This window comes from Sorex araneus, chromosome 2 (assembly GCF_027595985.1).
Source record: "Sorex araneus isolate mSorAra2 chromosome 2, mSorAra2.pri, whole genome shotgun sequence".
In the NCBI taxonomy this organism is placed as follows: domain Eukaryota; kingdom Metazoa; phylum Chordata; class Mammalia; order Eulipotyphla; family Soricidae; genus Sorex; species Sorex araneus.
In genome coordinates this window covers 223,968,888-223,988,092 of record NC_073303.1, presented here as the reverse complement: position 1 = coordinate 223,988,092, position 19,205 = coordinate 223,968,888, and the positions used below count along the sequence as shown (strand labels likewise).

General features: G+C 58.1%; 1 protein-coding gene across 4 annotated transcripts; it reads right to left on the bottom strand.

Moving 5' to 3' along the window:
• Positions 1–101: 101 nt before the first annotated feature.
• Positions 102–19,084, bottom strand: MAP3K12 (mitogen-activated protein kinase kinase kinase 12). 4 transcript variants are annotated; one of them, XM_004601537.2, is made up of 15 exons: positions 17,820–17,971; positions 6,540–6,688; positions 6,232–6,440; positions 5,795–5,978; positions 5,453–5,644; positions 5,043–5,201; positions 4,753–4,911; positions 3,547–3,655; positions 3,131–3,240; positions 2,921–3,037; positions 2,708–2,845; positions 1,948–2,569; positions 1,773–1,843; positions 1,401–1,674; positions 102–815 (listed from the first exon to the last, which is right to left on the bottom strand). In XM_004601537.2, the coding sequence occupies exons 2-15, from the start codon at positions 6,674–6,676 to the stop codon at positions 720–722; spliced, it is 2,577 nt and encodes an 858-aa protein (XP_004601594.1). In that variant the 5' UTR covers positions 6,677–6,688; positions 17,820–17,971; the 3' UTR covers positions 102–719. The 4 variants fall into 4 exon arrangements, with proteins under 4 accessions (XP_004601594.1, XP_054983996.1, XP_054983997.1 ...); XM_055128021.1 differs by lacking the exon at positions 17,820–17,971 and adding an exon at positions 18,559–19,084 and having other exon boundaries at positions 6,232–6,688; XM_055128022.1 differs by lacking the exon at positions 17,820–17,971 and adding an exon at positions 18,352–18,484 and having other exon boundaries at positions 6,232–6,688.
• Between the last annotated feature and the right edge of the window lie 121 nt (positions 19,085–19,205).

The following is a 19,205-nucleotide window of genomic DNA, read 5'->3' as shown; positions in this document are numbered from 1 at the left end:
CATTTAATAGGAAAAGCATAGCATTTAGAGCATCCCAGAGCCTAATGCTCCTATGTAACCTTATACACTATGCATTCAGTCACCAAGAAAACCCTCAAGAGTGGGCCTGCATGGAGTGGTTATATTTCAAAGGTTTTCACAGGGATTACAATATGACAATACCCACCCCAGTCAGGCACCAGGATTTTAGAAAGCAGGGACTTACACCCCAGTTCTTTAGCCTGAGCCAAACACATGCGTTCACAATCTCCTAACCTCCCCCCACCCCCTAAGCCAGAACTTGGCAGAGAAATGGAGGTACAAAGAAATTAGTTACATTTGCCACCTGAGAAACCTCAGAGGGGAGGCCCCAGCTTTAGCCTCCCAAGTGCAAAATATGTAAACAGAAAACCAAAAAAAGTGCAGTCTAAGTGGCTCCCTTCCCTGTTCCCCAGTTTTTTTGGGGGTGGGGGGGAGATTATAGAGGAACTCGAGGCAAGTCTTTTAAGTTGTTGAACATGGTGGGAAAAACAGCAAGGGGCTAGTCTGCCCTTACCCACAACTCTAGGGCAGTTGCCCTTCATTTTCACAGCTGTCAGTGTCCCTAGAGTTTATCGGTGAATTTTTCAGGGTCAGTCTTCAACCTGACTCGCTGGGATAGCCCCATCTTACTCTGATTATGTGGCGCATATATATTATTCATATAAATATTTCTCTATATACAGGAATAAGATTGGCTTTCAAGGAGGGAGGGAGGCAGGGGGCTGCAAGGCTTCACCGCTGTTGTTGTCCAGTTCAGTGCTGTCACAGTCTGAGTCCTCAGAATTAGGAGGGCCCTGTGAAGAAGTACAGAAACCAACAGATTATTGGAGATCTTTCATTGAAGTCTTTTCAGTGCGCCTACAGTTTTAAGATTGCAGTTGCCAAACACCAAGTCCTAGTCTTGGTATTCCACTTGGACGTCATAACTAATTTCTGAAGTTAGGAGGCTTGTCTACAGCGATAGCATCCTGAACACGCCCCATCTGATCTGAAGTTAGGAGACAAGCAGTCCCTATTTCACACTAGTGGTGTTTGTCTAGAGGCCTCGGGGGCCACTCCTGGATACTCACTGTCTCATATGGTAGGAAACATGGCTAGACTTGGAGATAAAGTACCACATTTTGATTTTATGTCCCTAGTAGCTCCAAACTGACAAGGAACTGTCCAGTCTGATAACTGGTTTTTTTTTTTGGTTTTTGGGTCACACCCAGCGATGCACAGGAGTTACTCCTGGCTCTTCACTCAGGAATTACCCCTGGCGGTGCTCAGGGGACCATATGGGATGCTGGGATTAGAACCCGGGTCGGCCGCGTGCAAGGCAAACGCCCTACCCGCTGTGCTATTGCTCCAGCCCCTGATAACTGGTTTTTAAGACTTACCTGCTTCCCTCTTAGTACGTCCTGATTTGGGAGTGGTAAGGAGCTGGGTACAGGGCCAGGAACCCCCTCAGAAGCAGATGGGTCTAAGGGAATTTCCGAGCCCTGGGAATACATGTCATCAGATTTTTCATCTGGCCGCTCGTCAGTGTTGGTACTGCCAACTTCAGGTGTCCCGCTGGGGGAGGGCTCACTGGCTGTGCCTTCCTCTCCGTCCGAGGGATTCTCTGAACTGAAGGTAGATTGTGACTGGCGCATATTCAGGCCTTGAGGCCACCTGTATGTTGGAGAGAGGAGGGCGAGCGTCAGTTCGGTTCTGTACCCTTCCTGGCTCCGCAAGCAAGAGAACGCCCGTCTCTCTAGCCGCTCTCCCACCTCTGACTTGACGTCAGCTCCACTTCACTGTCCACCTCTCCTTCTTCCTCCTCGGAGGAGATGCCGCGTTTCTATAGGAGAGAGGAGTAAGGGTAAAAAGTGCGAAGAGGGGTGATCCCAAAGATGATAGAGCAGGGAATAAGGAGGAGCTCCGGAGTGCGGGGCCTGATGGTACCTGGCTTCTGGTGACAGCAGCCCTGTAGAGGAGAGCAGCTGGGGTCAAGTGCTGGGAGCCAGCCCGGGGGCCTCCCCTTCCTGCCGTCCCTTCCCTTCCAGTTCCTGGTAGCCCCACGCCATCACCAGGCCCAACAGACGGAGGAGGCTCTCCTTTGGCTCCGCCCGGCGAATCTGGGCTTGTGGAACCAGGTGCTGAGCCCTCACTTGGGGGGGTGTCACCCCGGGCTGGAGGCGGTGAGCCAGGATCCCCGGCTCCACTGGCCCCCCGGCCCCGAGCTCCCAGGGCTGCCGACAGGAGATCTGGGGACGAAGAAGACATCTTCCGCAGCAGGAGGTCGTGGTGGAGCCCACGCAGGGCTGGGGGGCAGGCCTCCCAGGCCGATGGTCCCCCTCCTAGCCCCCCTGGACTTCCTGGTCCCCCAGGTTCATGAGCTGGCACAGCAGCACGAAGCCCAGGCAGGTCCCCGCAGCTGCCCTTGGCGCTGGCCTTGCGATGACGGGTTTTGCCACGGCGACTCCGTCCTGGAGACGGGGGTCCCTTAGGACACCCAGGAAGCCCCACCCCACTCAGGGCAGCATCAAGTTTAGGCAGCAGAGACTCTGTCTTGAGGATGTCTGGCCTGGTAGGGGAAAGCACAGGTTCGAGATTGTTAGTCACTGAAGTGCCACCTCCCTGGGCAGAACAATGCACGTTTCCCCCCTCTGTACCTTTCGCCCCTGCCCCTATAGAATGTCCTAAAATTTGAACTTGGTCCAACCTTTTACTGTGGGGTGACAATTTTTGTGGGACATTTCTCTTCTTGATGAGTTTCTCCATTGTGTTCCCATGTAGGAGGCCTCGGGAAGGGTGTGGCTTCAACAGACCCGGGCACCTCCGCTCTAAGGCTTGCTCCCTCCTAAAAATAGAACACCTCATTTGGCCATGCGATCAGACAAGGGCCGGGGACCAGGCCCACAAGGAAATATTTTACCGTAGCAACTCCCGCTCCTTAAGCTCCAGTTGTAACATAAGGGCATTAAGTTCCATGTACAGATTGTTGGCTCGCTCCAGCTTCCGCTCATAGTGCTCCCTGATGTCCAAGGCATGTCTGAAACGAGCATAAGGGGCTCAGATGTGAGCTGTATTCTAATCCGGGAAATTAGAATCTAGTCCCTGGCGAGTCACCTTCCCAGGAACAGACCTGAGCTCCTCCCTTCTCCTCATCACCAGCTCCTCCTCTAGGCGGTGCAGGCAGGTTCCTTCTGACTTGATTTTCTCAAAGTGCAGCTTGACCTCTTCCCGCCACTCTGCCTGGGGGGCGTGGGGGAGAGAGACCATGCTGGTTACAGGTGTGTGTGTGTGTGGGGGGGGCACACTGCTGCACACCATGTTGAGGTGGGAAGGGGCCCTGGGCAGAAGAGCACGCAGAGCATATGCCTTGCATTCCGGAGGTACTCTGGGCATCAAGGTAGGAGGCCCCAAGACAAGTTGTTTGGGGCTGCATCCCTCCAAAAGCTTGTCGGTCCATCCCAGTCAACCACTCTCCAGCCTCCCCTCAAAGGGCGTCATTATCTCTGCAGAGACCACTGGGGTATTCTTTTCCTACCCACAACACACCTGGGACTTAAAGTAAGTCTCCTGGGGTGTGGAGAGCACATCGGCTGAGGCGATGTCCAGATGCAGCAGGATCTGCCGGAATGATGGACGATTTCGTGGTTTGCTATTCCTGGAACGAATGGCATTTGGGAAGAGGAATTTTTGGAGTACAGTGAACAGGAGTGCCTGTTCCCTAAAATGTCCTACAGAACCCCAATCTAGAATGGGCATTTGAGAAGATATTTGGTTAATATCTGGGAAGGGACTGGGGAGATCATGCGGGAAGCCCACCCTAGTCCAGTACCCAGTGGGTCTCGTGGGCTGCAGAGAGATCTCTGAGCATTGTCACGAGCAAGGCCTCCAGCCACTCAAAGTGATACTCATTACTTGCATATCAACTCCTGCTCTCAAGTCACTGGGTTTTTTTTTTTTTTTTTTTTGCGTCACACCTGGGGTTGCACAGGAATTACTCCTGGTGGTGCTGGGGGACCTGTGGGATACTGGGAATCAAATCCAGGTTGGCCACGTGCAACCCACTGTGCTATCACTCCAGCCCCAAGAAGTCGCTTTTAATCCTCATTATGTGTTTGCCAAAAAACATTTTTGTGTCTTGTGTCTTTGGAACCCAGGGCCTCAACATGCTCTAGGAAAATGCTCTATAAACTATGCTCACAGCAGTTTTGGGGGTGGCAGACTTTGTCTTGCATGTGTGGATTCTGTGACAGGACCACAAGTGTTTGGCCTCTCTTCAGGGTTTAGGTTCCAAGCAAGTGTCTGGGGGGTCTTTGGGTAGTGTTCCCGGGCTACTGTGCCCTGGAGACCACAGATGCCAGGGACTGAACCCAGGCTTTCTTCATGCACAGCACGTGTCTGAGCCCTCTCTCTGAGCCTCCCTTCTCTGTCTTAAGACTCCTTTTTCACAGTCAGATGATTCATTTTTGTTTAAAGGTCTGGACTGGTGGCCCTCTTCAGACTCTTGGTTATTCAGTAATGACTTGTATTTTTAAGGCAAGCATGTTCCTCTCACGGTGCTGTCTCTCCAGGCCCTCACCTAGAATTCTGAGGGTTTGTGTACCCAGATGGGAGACCGCTCCCTTCACCTGCTCAGGATTCTGGGCTTGGGTGCCTGGGTTCAGGGTGTCGGCTGTCACCCACTTCACCCACCTACCATGCCCCCTCTGCCTCCCAGCCTTGCAGGCCGCGTGTCCCGGCCCGGGGCATCCTTACCAGCATTGGCGAAGCAGGATTTTGAAGCCGTCGGGGCAGCTGGAGGGCACGGGCAGATGGAGGCTATTGCTTCCCACGCCCCAGATGATGGCTGAGGAATCCACGTCTTTATAGGGGATCTCGCCAGTCAGCAGCTCCCATAGCACAACGCCAAAGGACCTGGGGATGGAGGAGTCTCACTGGCAGGAATTCCTCCCCGAAGCCTGGCTGCTCGCGCCCCACCCACAGCCACCGCCCCGTGCTCCCCGTGCTGGTTGCCGCCATTTCTTGATTTTTCGCTTGGGCCTCACCAGATGTCCACCTTCTCAGATACTGGTTCATTGCGGATCACTTCTGGGGCCATCCAGGCTACTGTCCCTGCAAAGGACATCTTGGTGCTCTTGTCGCTCAGCTCCTTGGAAGTGCCAAAGTCTGAGATCTTCACCACATCATCATACGTGATGAGCATGCTGGTAAAGAATGTAATCAGCCTGGGCCCAGGCCCCTCCGTGTACCTCATCTCGCTGCAGCCATTTAGCCTGTTTCACATCGCGGGAGCACCCAAACTAGACTCACTACGCCCCTCCCCAAACAGGGCTATCACTTGGGAAGGTTACTGCCCCGTGGGCGTGACCGTCTAAGGGCCAGAAGATGGCCGTGCTGACGCGGGTGTCCTGCAGGAGTCCATGCACATCAAGCTGCTTCCTGCTGGCTTACTCACTTGGGGGATTTGAGGTCTCTATGGATAATCTTGTGGAGGTGCAGGTAGTTCATGCCACCGGCGATGCCCATAGACCAGTCAACCAGCAAGGAGGGGGTGACAGGGCGGCCAGCCCGTAGTACCTCATACAGCTGGCCCTGGGCGCAGAACTCCATAAGGATGCAATAGCAGGGAGCCTGGGTACACACACCCCTGGGGATCAGAAACAGTGATGAAGGCTCCGGCCAAGTCGGCACCGACATTCCCCCCCACCCCCATTTACACTTCGGGCATCGCCCTTAGGAAGGGTAGGGGGCATCCCCACCTTCAGCTCAGTGTGCCGCCCCCTGCCCTGGACCTCACTTGAAGGTGATGATGTTGGGGTGCTTCAGCTTTCGCAGGTGCTTGATGTCCGTCTCCTTCAGGTCTCGGACCTTCTTCACAGCCACCTCCTCACCATGGAAGCGCCCGAGGAAGACGGCACCCTGGGCCCCTGAGCCCACCCACTGCAGGTCCAGGATTTCCTCAAAGGGGACCTCCCAAAGGTCTGTGGACAGGAGAGACGGTGCCACAGGTCCCCGAGTCAGAGCTTTGCGGTGGCCAGGCTCGGGGACAGCGAGCATCGCGTTGAGGAACGAGAGAGCAAAGGTGCCAGAGTAGGCGAGAAGCTGGGGCTCGAGGGAACGGGGATGGAAACGAGGTTGGCGGCTGTGACCGGCCGGGGGCTAGTGCTAAGCTCTCGGGAAAGTCATCGGGTGACCGGGGGGGCTGAGGGAGGGGCCTCCCGGGACATGGCCTACCTTCCTGCTGCTGCTTGTGCTCCGTGGAGTACGCCTTGCCAATCATGGTCCAGACAGGACGCAGGCAGCCGAAGAGGCCCTCCAGGAAGCCGCTGCCGCTCTGGCACTGCAGCCGCACCTCGTCTGCTCGGACTCTGGATGCCCGACTCTCAGGGGACCCAGCAGCTCCTCCTGGGCCCCCCGCGTCCTGCTCGTGTAGCTGCAGGACACTGTTGGCAAAAGGCTCAGGGGGCGGCTCTCCGCCTGGGGAGGGGCTGGGCCCACCCCCGCCCTGCCCACCGAGGGGCACCACATCTCGAAGTACACACTGGGTCGGTGTTAGGTCCTTCTCAGGGGTGCAGTCAGAAGTGTCTGGGTCCAGCTTGCGCATGGACGCCTCGCTCAGGGTGGACACAAAACCCCCAAAGGAAGGGGAGGGTGTGCGGGTCTCGTGGAGGCAGGCCATGGCCTCTGGCCCCTATGGGAACAGAGGAGGAAAGGCCGTCAAGGTCACGGGCGGGCCAGCTCAGGGCGAGCACCGTAGGGAAAGGATCAGGGAAAGAGACTCGACACCTGCCCGCTGCAAAGGACACGGGAGCCTCACCCTCGGGTACCAGATCCTCCAAGTTCCCCTGGACCCATCTTAGGAAACCTGACACGCTCGCGCTTCTGTTGGTAACACAAGTCGGCCCTACTCAAGTTTATAGGTGACGCCCCTGAGGGTCATTCTCAGACTCAGGCAATGGCTCTGCTCGGGTCAAGTCCGTCTCAAACCCAAGTATCAGTAACACACTAGATCCCTTGTCCCTTTATGGTGACTTTTTCATCCCGAGCACGTTTCTTCCACCCGAGGCTACACGTACACATCCTGTGGGGCTCGCTCAGCCACGCCTACGCCGTCTTGCCATGCCAGAACACCCTCTCCGTAGGGGCATAGAGCTCAGGCCACCGCAGCGTGCAGCCAACACGGGTCTCATGCGCCAACTCACCATGGGGTCGAGGCCCTTGGGAACCTCGACCCCTCGGGAAATTCTAATCCTTGGGTTCATCCAGAACCTAAGGCTCCTCTCTGGGCCTTGTCTCAGGTGCCCTGAATCTCTCCAAGGTGAGCGACAGCTATAGCCATAGGACAGTCCCACGACTGCCCTCTCCAGTTTGGGGAAAGACCAAACCATTCAGTGGGGAAGTTGTCAGCTGTGTAGTAACTGGCTCCCCAGGGGCTCCCATCAGGCCCCCCGCTCCCTGGGAGCCTCACTGCTCACACAGTAACTGAAACTAGGGTCCTGAAAAATCTGGCTAAGTGGAAGTTTCCTAAATGTGCAAAGAACAACATTATTTTGAAATCAGCTGAGTAACAAATTCAAGATGAGCGCTCGGCCGCTGCCGCATTTGCTGGGCAAAAAGGGGTTGCGAGTGGCAAAGTTTGAGAGGCCCCAAACAGGAGGAAGCTCCGTCTCCTTTCCGGCTCCAGCATGCCGCACCAAGACCACTTTCCAGACAGCAGATTCTGAGTCTATTTCAGAGCTACTTGCTACTTAAAAAGCAACCATTTTAAAGAATGTACCTGGGCCACCTCGATAGGACAGCGGGGCAGGCATTTGCCTTTCATGCAGCCCCCCTGGGTTCCATCCCTGGCATCCCATAGGCCACCTTCCCCGCAACACCGCCAGGAGTAATTCCTGAGTGCAGAGCAAGGAAAACCCAAAACTGGTACCCTAGGGGCTGGGGCAACAGTACAGTCAGGGGCGGGGGGCGCCTGCCTTGCACCTGGGTGACAGGTTTGATCCCTGACATCCCATATGGTCCCCCAAGCACCGTATTTCCTGAGTTTAGAGCCAACAGTAATTCCTGAGTATTTTTTTTTCTTTTTGGGTCACACCCAGCGATGCTCAGGGGTTACTCCTGGCTTTGCACTCAGGAATTACTCCTGGCGGTGCTTGGGGGACCATATGGGATGCCAGGGATTGAACCCGGGTCGGCCGCGTGCAAGGCAAACACCCTACCCGCTGCGCTATCACTCCGGCCCCTAATTCCTGAGTATTGATGGATGTCGCCCCCAAATAAAAACCCTGAACTAACCAACCAACCCTCCTCCTGCCCCCACCCTCACCCCCCCAAAAGGAAAAAACCCCAAACCTGGAATCCTAGAGCCAGGGAGAAGGAGTACATGGCATCAATTGCTTGCCTCGCATGCAGCGGGCTGAAGTTCAGTTCCCAGCACCAGATCGAGTTCCCCAGGCCCTGAGTACAGCGGGGTCTGGCCCAAACCTCCCCTGGCCCCACCCCCAAAAAGGAATCCTAATTTTCTCAATTTCATCACCTGGACAGAGGGACAACTAGCTATCTCTCAGGCACATTGAATTCTTCAATTTACAGCAAAGTTGGCCAGAGATGGGCACAGGAACCATTCTGGTCTCACTGGGATGTGAGATGTGAGAATTCCCAACCAGAGCCATCTCCCAATCATTCCTCATGCTAGGGCCTGTCCGCTGCCCTCTGAACAGAGCCTCGGGACTCTGCACCTGTCAACTGCGCAGTGATGCAGGTAAGCATGGGCGGCTTCAGTTCTTGTAACGAGCAGAGTATCTGAGAGACTTTCCCAACAGGTGGGCCAGACTCAACATACTTCTTAATAGCATCTCAAATGATTATCATGCCCGGTACATACGGGAGTCCTGGCAATATTGTGTTTTTTGGGTTTGTCTTGGGACAACACCAGGTGGAGTTCTAGGGCTACTCTGGTTCTGTGCTTGTGGGTCGCTTCCAGAAGTGCTCAGGGGACCACGTGGTGCCAGGGCTGGGAGCCTGGGCCTCCTGCACGGAGAGCACGTGCTCGGCCCAGCGAGTATCTCCCCGACCCTGACAGTGCATTCTACTCTCTAGCCCCAACTTGTCTTTTCTTTTTTCTTATTTTTTGAGACTGTGTGTGTGAGTGTGTTTTTGTGTGTGTGTGTGGGGGGGGACACACCTTGCAGTGCTCAGAGGTTACTCCTGGCTCTATACTCAGGAATTACCCCTGTTGGTGCTCTGGGTAACATACAGGATGCTGGGAACCCAGATCAGCTACATGCAAGGCAAGTGCCCTACACGCTGTACTATGGCTCCAGACCCCACCATAATAGTTGCTTTTGGGGTCACACCCAGCGATGCACAGGGGTTACTCCTGGCTCATGCACTCAGGAATTACTCCTGACCGTGCTTGGGGGATATGACCATATGGGATGCTGGGAATCGAACCCGGGTCGGCCGCGTGGATGCCGCGAATCGAACCCAGGTCAGCCGCGTGCAAGGCAAACGTCCTACCCGCTATGCTGTCACTCCAGCCCTCACCATATAGTCTTAAAATTCATGTCTCAACAGCTTGCCTGGCGCGGGGCAACCACCTTTTATTATTATCTGGGGAGAAGCCGCACCAAGCGGCAGTGCTTGAGGGGAGGGCAGATGGTTGGGAATAAAACCCAGCTCTCCCATAGAAGCAAAGCCATCACCCCAGCTGTGGGGCTCTCTCTCTGGCCCACAAGTGGTCTCCAAGGGGGGCATGGTAAAGGGTAAGGGACTGAGGTGCTTGCCTTGCACACACAGAACCTCAGTTCGATCCCGAGCACTACATATGGTCCTCCAAGCACTGCCAGGAATGATCCTTAAGCACAAAGCCAGGAGTAAGCGCTTAGCACTGCCAGGTGTTTTCCCAAAACCAAAAGAGAGAGAAAAAAAAAAGGTCTCCAGGTCTTCCCAATGCCCCATTCCAGCGCTCCAAGGCTCAGAAACACAAACCCTCCTCTGTTTCGATCCTTCAAGGGTGCGACCACTTCTGGAGAGCAGATCAGGCAAGAGGGGGGCTGCTGGGCCTGTGAGCCCTCGCTCTCTGCTTCCAGTGACCCTTACTTGCACTTGTAGTGTCCCAGACCCACCATCCAGAGCTCCAGGCCTCTACGGAGAATTCCCCCCAGGAGTGGCCCCTTGCGTGTCCTGTGCTGTGATTACGGCACAGCACACACCTAATCTCTGAAGCCACACTGCCCTGGCCCGGTGATCTTAATCCTGCTCTGACCCCTCTGCAGCCTCATCTCCGTTGCTGCTGGCATTCAGGCCTCGCAGGGCTGAGCCTGCCGCCGAGCTGTCCTGATTTTGTGCCCGAACACAATAATAACGGCTGACGATGGCTTGTGATGTGTTAGCCTCGGTTGTAGGCACAAAGGCTCATGCCGTTCTCAGAACAAAGTAGGTACTCCTAGGAGGTTTGACAGGTGTTCAATCACCTGCCCGGGGTGGGCGGCTGGCGGGCAGGCTCCGGCCCGGCATGCCCCGCAAGGAGGGTCTTCTCAGGCCCGCGCTAACTCTGGCCCTAAAATGTCACTTATTTCCTCTGAAACACTGCCTGTCCCCACTGCTCCAGGTTAATGTCCTTTGGGGGCTGCCTGTCATCCCCTCCCCCTCTTCCTTCATCGATAGCTCTCATTATCCTGGAGGCACAGTGGTTGGCGCCTGACTCTGGCTCCCCAAGGGGCGCCTGTTCACGCGGGTCCGGGCTCTTAAGAAGGTTCTCAATGGGGTCAAACCGCTCCTCTACGCCGGAGACCAACACCCCCCCACACACACCCCTAAGCACGCAACAGCGCATATCCTGTATATACCCTGGGAGGGATCGTCGGCTGCTCCCCCCCAGCCCCCCGCGTTCCATGAGGAACCTGAGGCTCAGAGAGCTGTAATCCCGCTTAGACCCAACCCCGGGTAAAGTCTGCAACCCCCGGAATGCAAACCCAGGCCCTGGCAAGCAGGGGGCCAGGAGGCCGGGGCTTCCGGGGGCGTCCGCCCTGCCCAAACCCTTAAGGCAGGGGGCCGCCCGCGGCACGGGGGCACCTTCAGGAGCCCAGGGAAGGGCGACTGGACAGGGAGAGGAAGGGGTTACGGCCCCGGCGCCCCCTCCTCCTGCCCGACCTCCTTCCCGGCCGTCACGTGGCGCGCGGCGGGGTGGGCGGGCGGGGCGGGGCCGGCGGCGGGAGGAAGGGGTCTGGGTGGGGAAGGCCGGGGACGCAGCCGGTTGGGGGAAGCGAGCGCGGGGCGCAGCGGTAACCATGACGACCGGGCCCGAGGCGGCGCGTGAAGTCACCGGGACCAGATTAGCCCTGGGTCACGTGAGCGGCGGCGGGGGCGGGGCTGCGCCCGGGCTCCGCCCCTGACCCGGCCTGGCCCGGGCTCGTGCCGGGTGGGTCCCGGACCCCAGACTCCAGCAGGCGGCCCCAACCGTGCTCACGCCCCCGCCCCCGGCCCCCCGAAAGTCTCTGACCCCGTGCTAACCCCCTGGGGCCTCACGAATCCAGGCACACCTCCGCCCTGGGCGCCAGGGGAGGGCGATCGTGGGTGTCCTGGGGGTGGGCGGCGATGCCCGGGAAGGGGACCGCGGTGCCGCCGGGGAAGCAGGGGGGAAGCGAGTGGGGAGCGGGCCGGAGCGCCGGGAGGCCGAGGGGCGCGAGCCGGGAGGTAAACAGACGGAACGCAGGCAGCGAGAGCCAGCACGCGAAGGGGGGTGGAAAACACGGAATTTGGGAAGCGGAGAGGGACAGGGCAGCGGAGAAGGACCCGACACCGCCGCCGGGGCCCGAGGCCGGGCCGGGGCCTGGAGAGGAATTCCCGAACCTTCACCGTCGCGCTGGCCTGTTCAGGGACTCTCACTGGCGTCCCTCCCCAGAGGCCCCCTCTCCGCAGGGCTCCTGGGGGGCCGCGGCACCTGTTTGTCTCTCAGGGCGGTGCTTAAGCGGATGGGACCGAGGGACCCGCAGTCGGAGGGCTAATGACAGCTCTCAGGGTAACCTGCGGTGGGGGGGTCAGTCACGCTGGGACCCCGGAGCTACAGTAAGCTGGAGATGCTCTCCCTACCCAGTCTGCTTTATCCCTGACCTGCCACCTGCGCCCCACTGCCCTCAGCCGGGGGGTGGGGGGGGCTACCCTGGAGCCTCAGGCCCAGCTGGTCCTCACGGAGCGAGAGGGAGCTGTCTCGGTGCATCCATTATGCAGGGTCGCGACCCACCGGTGGTATCTGTCACCCAGACTTTTACCACGTGCCTACTAGGCAGGGGCTCCCCCCAGAGGGCAAGGCTCTTTGAATCTCCCAGGAGGCCAGAACGTTTCAGCTGCTGGATTCTCAGCGTTGCTGGTAACTGCTAGTACCCTTGGGAAGCTGCCTGAGTGGAGAGGGGGCGGGGAGACCCCGACTCATCCTGCCGACACTCTCCTGCCTGGATGCCAGAGGCCTGTCGCAAAGGAACCCCCTGAATTCTGTCGTGCCCTCCTGTGCTAACAGCAGCATCTCGGGGCCTCGCCGTGGGTGCGTGCTCAGGGGGAGGCCAGGCCATCTGCCTACACTGTGGACACGCACAGCACTTCCTCGCGCTCTCAGGGAGGGGAGGAAGGCCCCCTGCTTTGGGGGGTGGGAGAGGAAGTCTGCACAAAGCACAGCCCTGAGAGCCTGGCCTGGCTGCTCCTCCCGACCTCTTGGCCTCAAGCTTTGCTTTTGCAGCTTGGGTTTTGTTTTATGGCCCCCTGGTGATGCTCAGGACTTATTCCTGGGTCTGCACTGAGGAATTATTCCTGGTGGCGCTTGGGGGACCATATAGGATGAACCGATTGAACCCGGTTCTGCTGTGTGCAAGACAAGCACCCGACCTGCTGTACTACAGCCCCTTGCTTTGCTCCTTCAGAATCCAGGGCCACGGAGGCCTCTCGGCACACAGAAGCCACGGCTTTCTCCAGAGCCCTCAAGAAGCTCTGCCCTTCCCTGGGAACTTGGGGTAACTGAAGCTCACTCCTAAACCCCAGGCACGCGGGCTGCCATCTTCCTGTAGGAAGGGGCGCTGAACTGTTCAGGGAAGAGCCAATTTCGGATTTGAATATAATCTCAAGGTTTTTTTTTTTTTTTGAGAAGGGGTCTGGAGCGATAGCCCAGCGGGTAGGGCATTTGCCTTGCACACGGCCGACCCAGGATCGATTCATCTGCCCCTCTCGGAGAGCCTGGCAAGCTACCGAGAGTATCCCGCCCGCACGGCAGAGCCTGGCAAGCTCCTTGTGGCATATTGGATAAGCCAAAAACAGTAACAACAAGTCTCACAATGGAGACGTTACTGGTGCCCGCTCGAGCAACTCGATGAGACAGTGCTACAGTGATCCTTGAGAAGGGGTGCATACACAGTAGTACTGTGCTTAGGGGCTACTCCCAGCTTGGTGTTTTGGGGTCTCTATGCAGTGCTGGGGACGGGAGCGGGGGCTCCCTTAGAGCCCGCTCCTCCTGCCCTCCCAGGGGGGTGGGGCGTGCGAGCTGAGCTGACAGCCTGGGCACCGGGCTGACCTCCAGGCTTTGTCTTCCTGGGGAGCTGGGCTCTTCCTCTGTCCGGTCTCTGGTCTCCCACCGCCTGCCTTTCCACCTCTACTGCATTCACATCCCGGCCTCACCCCCTGGCTGCCCTCGCCTGTCAAGATATCTCTTTTTTTTGCTTTTTGGGTCACACCTGGCAATGCACAGGGGTTACTCCTGGCTCTACACTCAGGAATTACTCCTGGCGGTGCTCAGGGGACCATATGGGGTGCTGGGTATCGAACCCGGGTCAGCCGCGTGCAAGGCAAACGTCCTACCCGCTGTGCTATCACTCCAGCCCCATGCCTGTCAAGATATCTCCTGAGAGAGGAGCAAGGCATGTGGGTCTCGGGTATCTCCTACTTGGCATCTCCGGGGGACCTAGAAGTTCAGAGTATTGAACAAAAAGCTTCTGAGCTGGCTCTACCTCTAACTGGCTCTGCGCTGCTCGGGACCGAAGTGTGCCTGTTTGTAGGCACGTGGAGTACAGGTGTTCTACCTTGTGTTCTTCCTGCACCTTCTCTCTATTTCCTAACACTTCCGCAATAACTCTGAATTGCTTTGATTTTGAAAAAGGGGCTGGAGCAATAGTACAGTGAGTAGGGCGCCTGCTGTGCACATGGCAACCTGGGTTTGATCCCTGGCATCCCAGATGGTCCCCCGAACCCCGCCAGGGGTGATCCCTGAGAACAGTCAGGAGGAAGTCTTGAACACCACTGGATGTGACCCAAAAACCAAAGGGAAAAAAAGAATAAAATAAAATAATAGGGGCCGGGAGATAGTACAGGGGTAAGGCCTTTGCCTTGCAGGCAGCAGATCTAGACTGGACCTGCAGCAACATATATGACGCCCTGAGTCTCACCAGGATTGACTCTTGAGTGCACCGTGAGAAGTGCTCCTCGAGCACTGCAGGATGTAGCCCCCATCCTTATAAATAAATAAGGAAACATGGGCTGGGGATATAGCTCGGCAGTGGAGGACCTGTCTTGCATGTATGAATCCCCGAGTTCAATTCCTGGCATTGCCTCCCCCACCCACAAAAAAATAGCAGAAAAAAGTGAGGAGGGGCCAGCAAGATAGTATAGTGGGTAGGGAGCTTGTCCATGTTTGTGGCTAACCTAGATCTGAACCTCAGCACCCAATAGGGTCCTGAACCCTGTGAAGAATGATCCCTACGAGTCAGGAATAAACCCGGAGCACCGCCAGAATTGGCCCCAACACTCCCAAAGATCCCCTCCCCCAAAAGTGAAAGTGTATTTAAGGGGCTGGAGTGCAGTTTTTTTTTTTTTCTTTTTGGGTCACACCCAGCGATGCACGGGGGTTACTCCTGGCTCTGTACTCAGGAATTACTCCTGACGGTGCTCAGGGGATCATATGGGATGCTGGGAATCGAACCTGGGTCAGCTGCGTGCAAGGCAAACGCTCTACCCGCTGTGCTATTGCTCAGGAGATATGGTAGTGCATAATTTGCAGTCAGAAGCTCCAGGTTCAATCCCTGGTACCCCTGCCCCCTGGCACCCCTGGGAATGACCTGAGCACCAAGCTAGGAGCACTGCCCCTGAACATCACTGGGTATGACCTAGAAACCAAAAAAAAAAAAAAAAAACCACAAAAGACACCGCAACTTTTAAATTGAAAAATAAATAAAAATGACTGAGTGTGTATTTCTGTCATGTAAGTCCCCAGTTCCTCTCTATCCAGGGACAGAAGCTTCTGTGATATTCGGGTACGAACACAGGCCCGGGGCAGAGAGGCCTGGTTCAAGTCTTAAGCTTATGCAGGGGGAGAAATGGCAAAAGGAGGTCATCTGTGAGCTTAGGGACGGAAACACCTGGACTTCTGGTGGAGTTCATGTTGCGCAGAAACATGTATATAAGACACTGAACTACAATACGTATTTGATGCTACAAACCTATGTCATCTCAATTATTTTTTTCTAACTTACAAGCCCTTTGCCAAATACTGATCTTGTTTTTACTTCCAAAATGACTTTGTGAAGTTTCTAAGGCAGAGATGATGACAGCACTACCTCTGAGGCCGCTTACGAATGACTGAGATCACCCACACACCGAGCCCGGCTAGTCGCTGGCATACCAGAAGCTCCCAGCAAACACTGGCCATGCGGCAGTGCCACGTGGCGATCTGTCAGTGTCATCCCTTCCTTCTTTCCCTTTCCCTTCTCTGCGCAGCCGGGAGCACTAGGGAGGACACAGGTGGAGAGAGACAGGTGCGGGGGAAGGAGAGTGGTGACAGAAGGTGCCAAAGGCCCTGGGCTCCGTGCTCTCTGCTACAGTGCTCCCTTCTCATTCTCCTTCCTAGCTCATACGTGACCTAGTCCTGAGAGCAAATCAGACAGACTCTGGGCGCAGGCCCTGATGGGCCCCCACCTGGACCCCCTCCAAGGATGGCTGCCTAACCCCTTCTCCCCAGAGCTGGGACTGAGCCAGGCGCCATTAGGCAAGTCCAGTGGGGTGAGCACCAGAATTCCGGGTCTTCTTCCTGACAAAGCCGATTACCACTGGGATCATCTGTTCCCTGGGGTGGGGTGGGGCTGGGCCCCAGCAGGTGGCTTTTAGAGGAGTTCTGCTCCCCTCGGTGGTGAGGTCACCTCAGAAATCCTCAGAAACTTTCTTTTTTTTTTTTTTTTGCTTTTTTTGGGTCACACCCGGCGATGCACAGGGGCTACTCCTGGCTTTACACTCAGGAATCACCCTTGGCGGTGCTCAGGGGACCATATGGGATGCTGGGAATCGAACCCGGGTCGGCCGCGTGCAAGGCAAACGCCCTATCCGCTGTGCTATCACTCCAGCCCCTCAGAAACTTTCTTAAACTTTTTCCCTCCCCTGTCCACAACTGGGCTTTACTACGGGATGATCACTGGCTCTGTTCTTTCCTTTCTGTTGGTTTCTGGGGCCACACTGGTGATGCCGCGGGCTAACTCCTATCTCTGTACTCGAGAGTTACTCCTGGGGACCATCTGGGGTGGCAGCAATCAAATCCAGTGGGCCACACGCAAGGCAAGTGCCCTACCCACTGTACCACCTCTCTGGCCCACTCACGGCTGCATTCTTCTGTATCTGAGGGGAGGGGAGGGACCCCACGGGTCTTCCCAGCACCACTTCAGTCCCTGCTGCCAGCGAATGAATGAGGGGCAACTTGTCTTTTTCCCCTACTGAAGTGTGGACGGCTGGGAGCTGCCCCGGAAGCTCAGAGGAACCTCAGCTTCTGCCAGGAAGGCCCAAGGCACACTCGGACCCTCTTCTAGTCTGGAAATCCTAGTGGTCGCCTACGGACCCTTGGGTGAGAGTCAGCCCCCTCAGTCAATCATGGGTCTGTCCTGAGACTGGGGAGGGTGTGGGCCGGCAGACCCCACCTCTGACTCAAGACCACCTCTCTCCTCCCTACCCGCCAGGTGCAGGAGCCAGAAGGTGGGCACCTCCGCTCAGTTCCAAAGGGCACCCCGTCACTTCCTTCCACTGCCCGTAACGCTTCTGGCCCCTTCCCTCCCCTCAGCCAAGAGTTTCAACTCTCCAAAGCGTTCTCGCGTATTTTTCAGTCAAGGAGCAGTTTAAGGAGTGTAAGGTGGGGAAGGAAGGCCGTGCGGAATGGGCCTGGGCCGAGGAAACGGATGAAGGGATGAAGGGGGCCGGAGGAGATGGGGAGAAAGGGAAAAGCCACCTCTGAATGGGGGAGGGGAGGAGAGGAAGCAACAGCTGGAGGTGAAGGCCACAGCTGGAGGGGCTAGGGCCGGGGAGCATGCAGAGACGAGGGTTCATTGCATGGGTGTCGGGGTGGGGGGGGGGCGGGCACTCTCCAGGTGCCCCGAGCCTGTGCGCGGGGGCCCGGGGATGCACGAACGGGGATGCACGAACGCGACACCGAAGGCCTCGTCCTTCCTCGCCGCCGAGGGAGACGACGCTACCTGCTCCCCTCCCGCCTGCGGAGGGCGAGTGGGAGGCGAGGAGGCCGTCCTTTCCGCCTGTCCCCCCGCCGGCTCCACCTCCACCCCCCACAGTCCGCTCCTGCTCCCCGGGCCCGTCGCCTCCGAGCTGGGCCGCGGCATCCAGCCGCTCCTTCCTCCCATCCCCGCGGGCATCGGGTCCAGGTCCCCGGGTCCTCCCGCCCCGGCGCCTCAGCATCCCCGCGCCACCCTCCCCCGCAGCGCGGGCCGCCAGCATCCCGACCCTCCGTCCGCGCGCCCACCCCAGGCCGCGGCCCCGGCCCTGCCCCCCACCCCCCCAGAACTCGGTCCGGCTCTCACCTCGGGGGCTCGGCGGCCGCAGCACAAAAGGCGGCGCTGCTGCAGCTCGGCTCCGGATGCTGCTCCCGCCTCCTCCGCCTCCTCCGCCTCCTCCCCTCCTCCCCCCCTGCCCTCCGCCGGACCCGGGGCGCCGTCACCCGCGATGCTCGGGCGGCGGCGCGTGCCCTGGGCTGAGCCCCGGCTCTCTCGCCCCCCACCCCCCGACCCCGAGCCCCGTCCCCACACGGCTGTAACTCCCGCTCCCGCCAGGGCCCCCGCCCCTGGCCCCCCGGGACGGACACGCCCTGAGCGGAGGATGCTGCGCCGGAGCCGCCGGCCTCTTAAAGGAGCCCGCTGCTGCCATCCGGCGCGCTGCGGGTTCAGCCCCGGCCCGGCACGGCCCCTCGCCTCCCTGCTGTCGGGGCCGGGGGCGGTCTCACCTGGGGCCTCCGGCCGATTCCGTAGGAGCCCCCTTGATCGGCCCCCCAACTCCCTCCCCTCCCTGAAACCCCCGGCGGGACCCCCGCCCCCACCCCCATCACTCGGATCTTACCAGCTTTCCTCCTCCCAATTGTCACCGCTCCAGCTCCACCTAATTGGGATCCACTCGGTTCCACGCCCCTCAAGCCCCTCCCCTTCCTCGTGTTCCTGGATGACCCCTCATTACCCCTGCAAAATTCTCTGGACCCCCCTCTCCACCCCCCCCCCCTCCAGTTCTGATCGAGACCTCGCTTCCCTGACCCAGTCTCGGAACACTCACTAGACTCTGATGTGTTTCCTGATCTGTCTCTCCAAGGTCACACTTCGCATCTTTCAGCCCAGTGGTTGTGGGACTTTGGGGGGCGGGGGGTGGATAGATTTCTGGGACCCCAAAATATGTGTTTCAGCCGTGAGCGCGGTGACACTCGCGCCCAGGTGGTTGGATGGATCTATTTGAAGAGGCTGGCATCTCCTCCAGCCCGCCCTTTGGCGGAGCCGCGCCGCACGCACGGGAGAGGGAGTGAGATCACCGCGCCCCGCGTCCTTCTGCTCCCGGAGCGCCGCGCTCGCCCGATGCTCCGGCGTCCGGGAGGGTGCGGAGAAGTGGCCGCGGGGCAGGATTAAGGGGAAGGGAAGGCCAGTCTGAGAAAAGGAAGCAGGCTCAGTGAGACGACGGTTCGAGGGCCAGGGGTACAGGTCGAAGACTCAGGGGGAACTGTCCGAGACGGACTTGAAGTTGCCCCCCACCCCATGCTCCGAGGGGCAAAGAACTGCGGCCTCCCGCGTGCGGCCGCGGCCACCCCCGCCTCCCCAGACAGCTTAGAGCAGGATCCGACGGCATCCGCGATCCCGGGCCAATCACAACTTCGCCTCAAGAAAGAGGCGGGGCTAGGGGAGCGAAGTGACCAATGGCAGTGCGGCCCACCC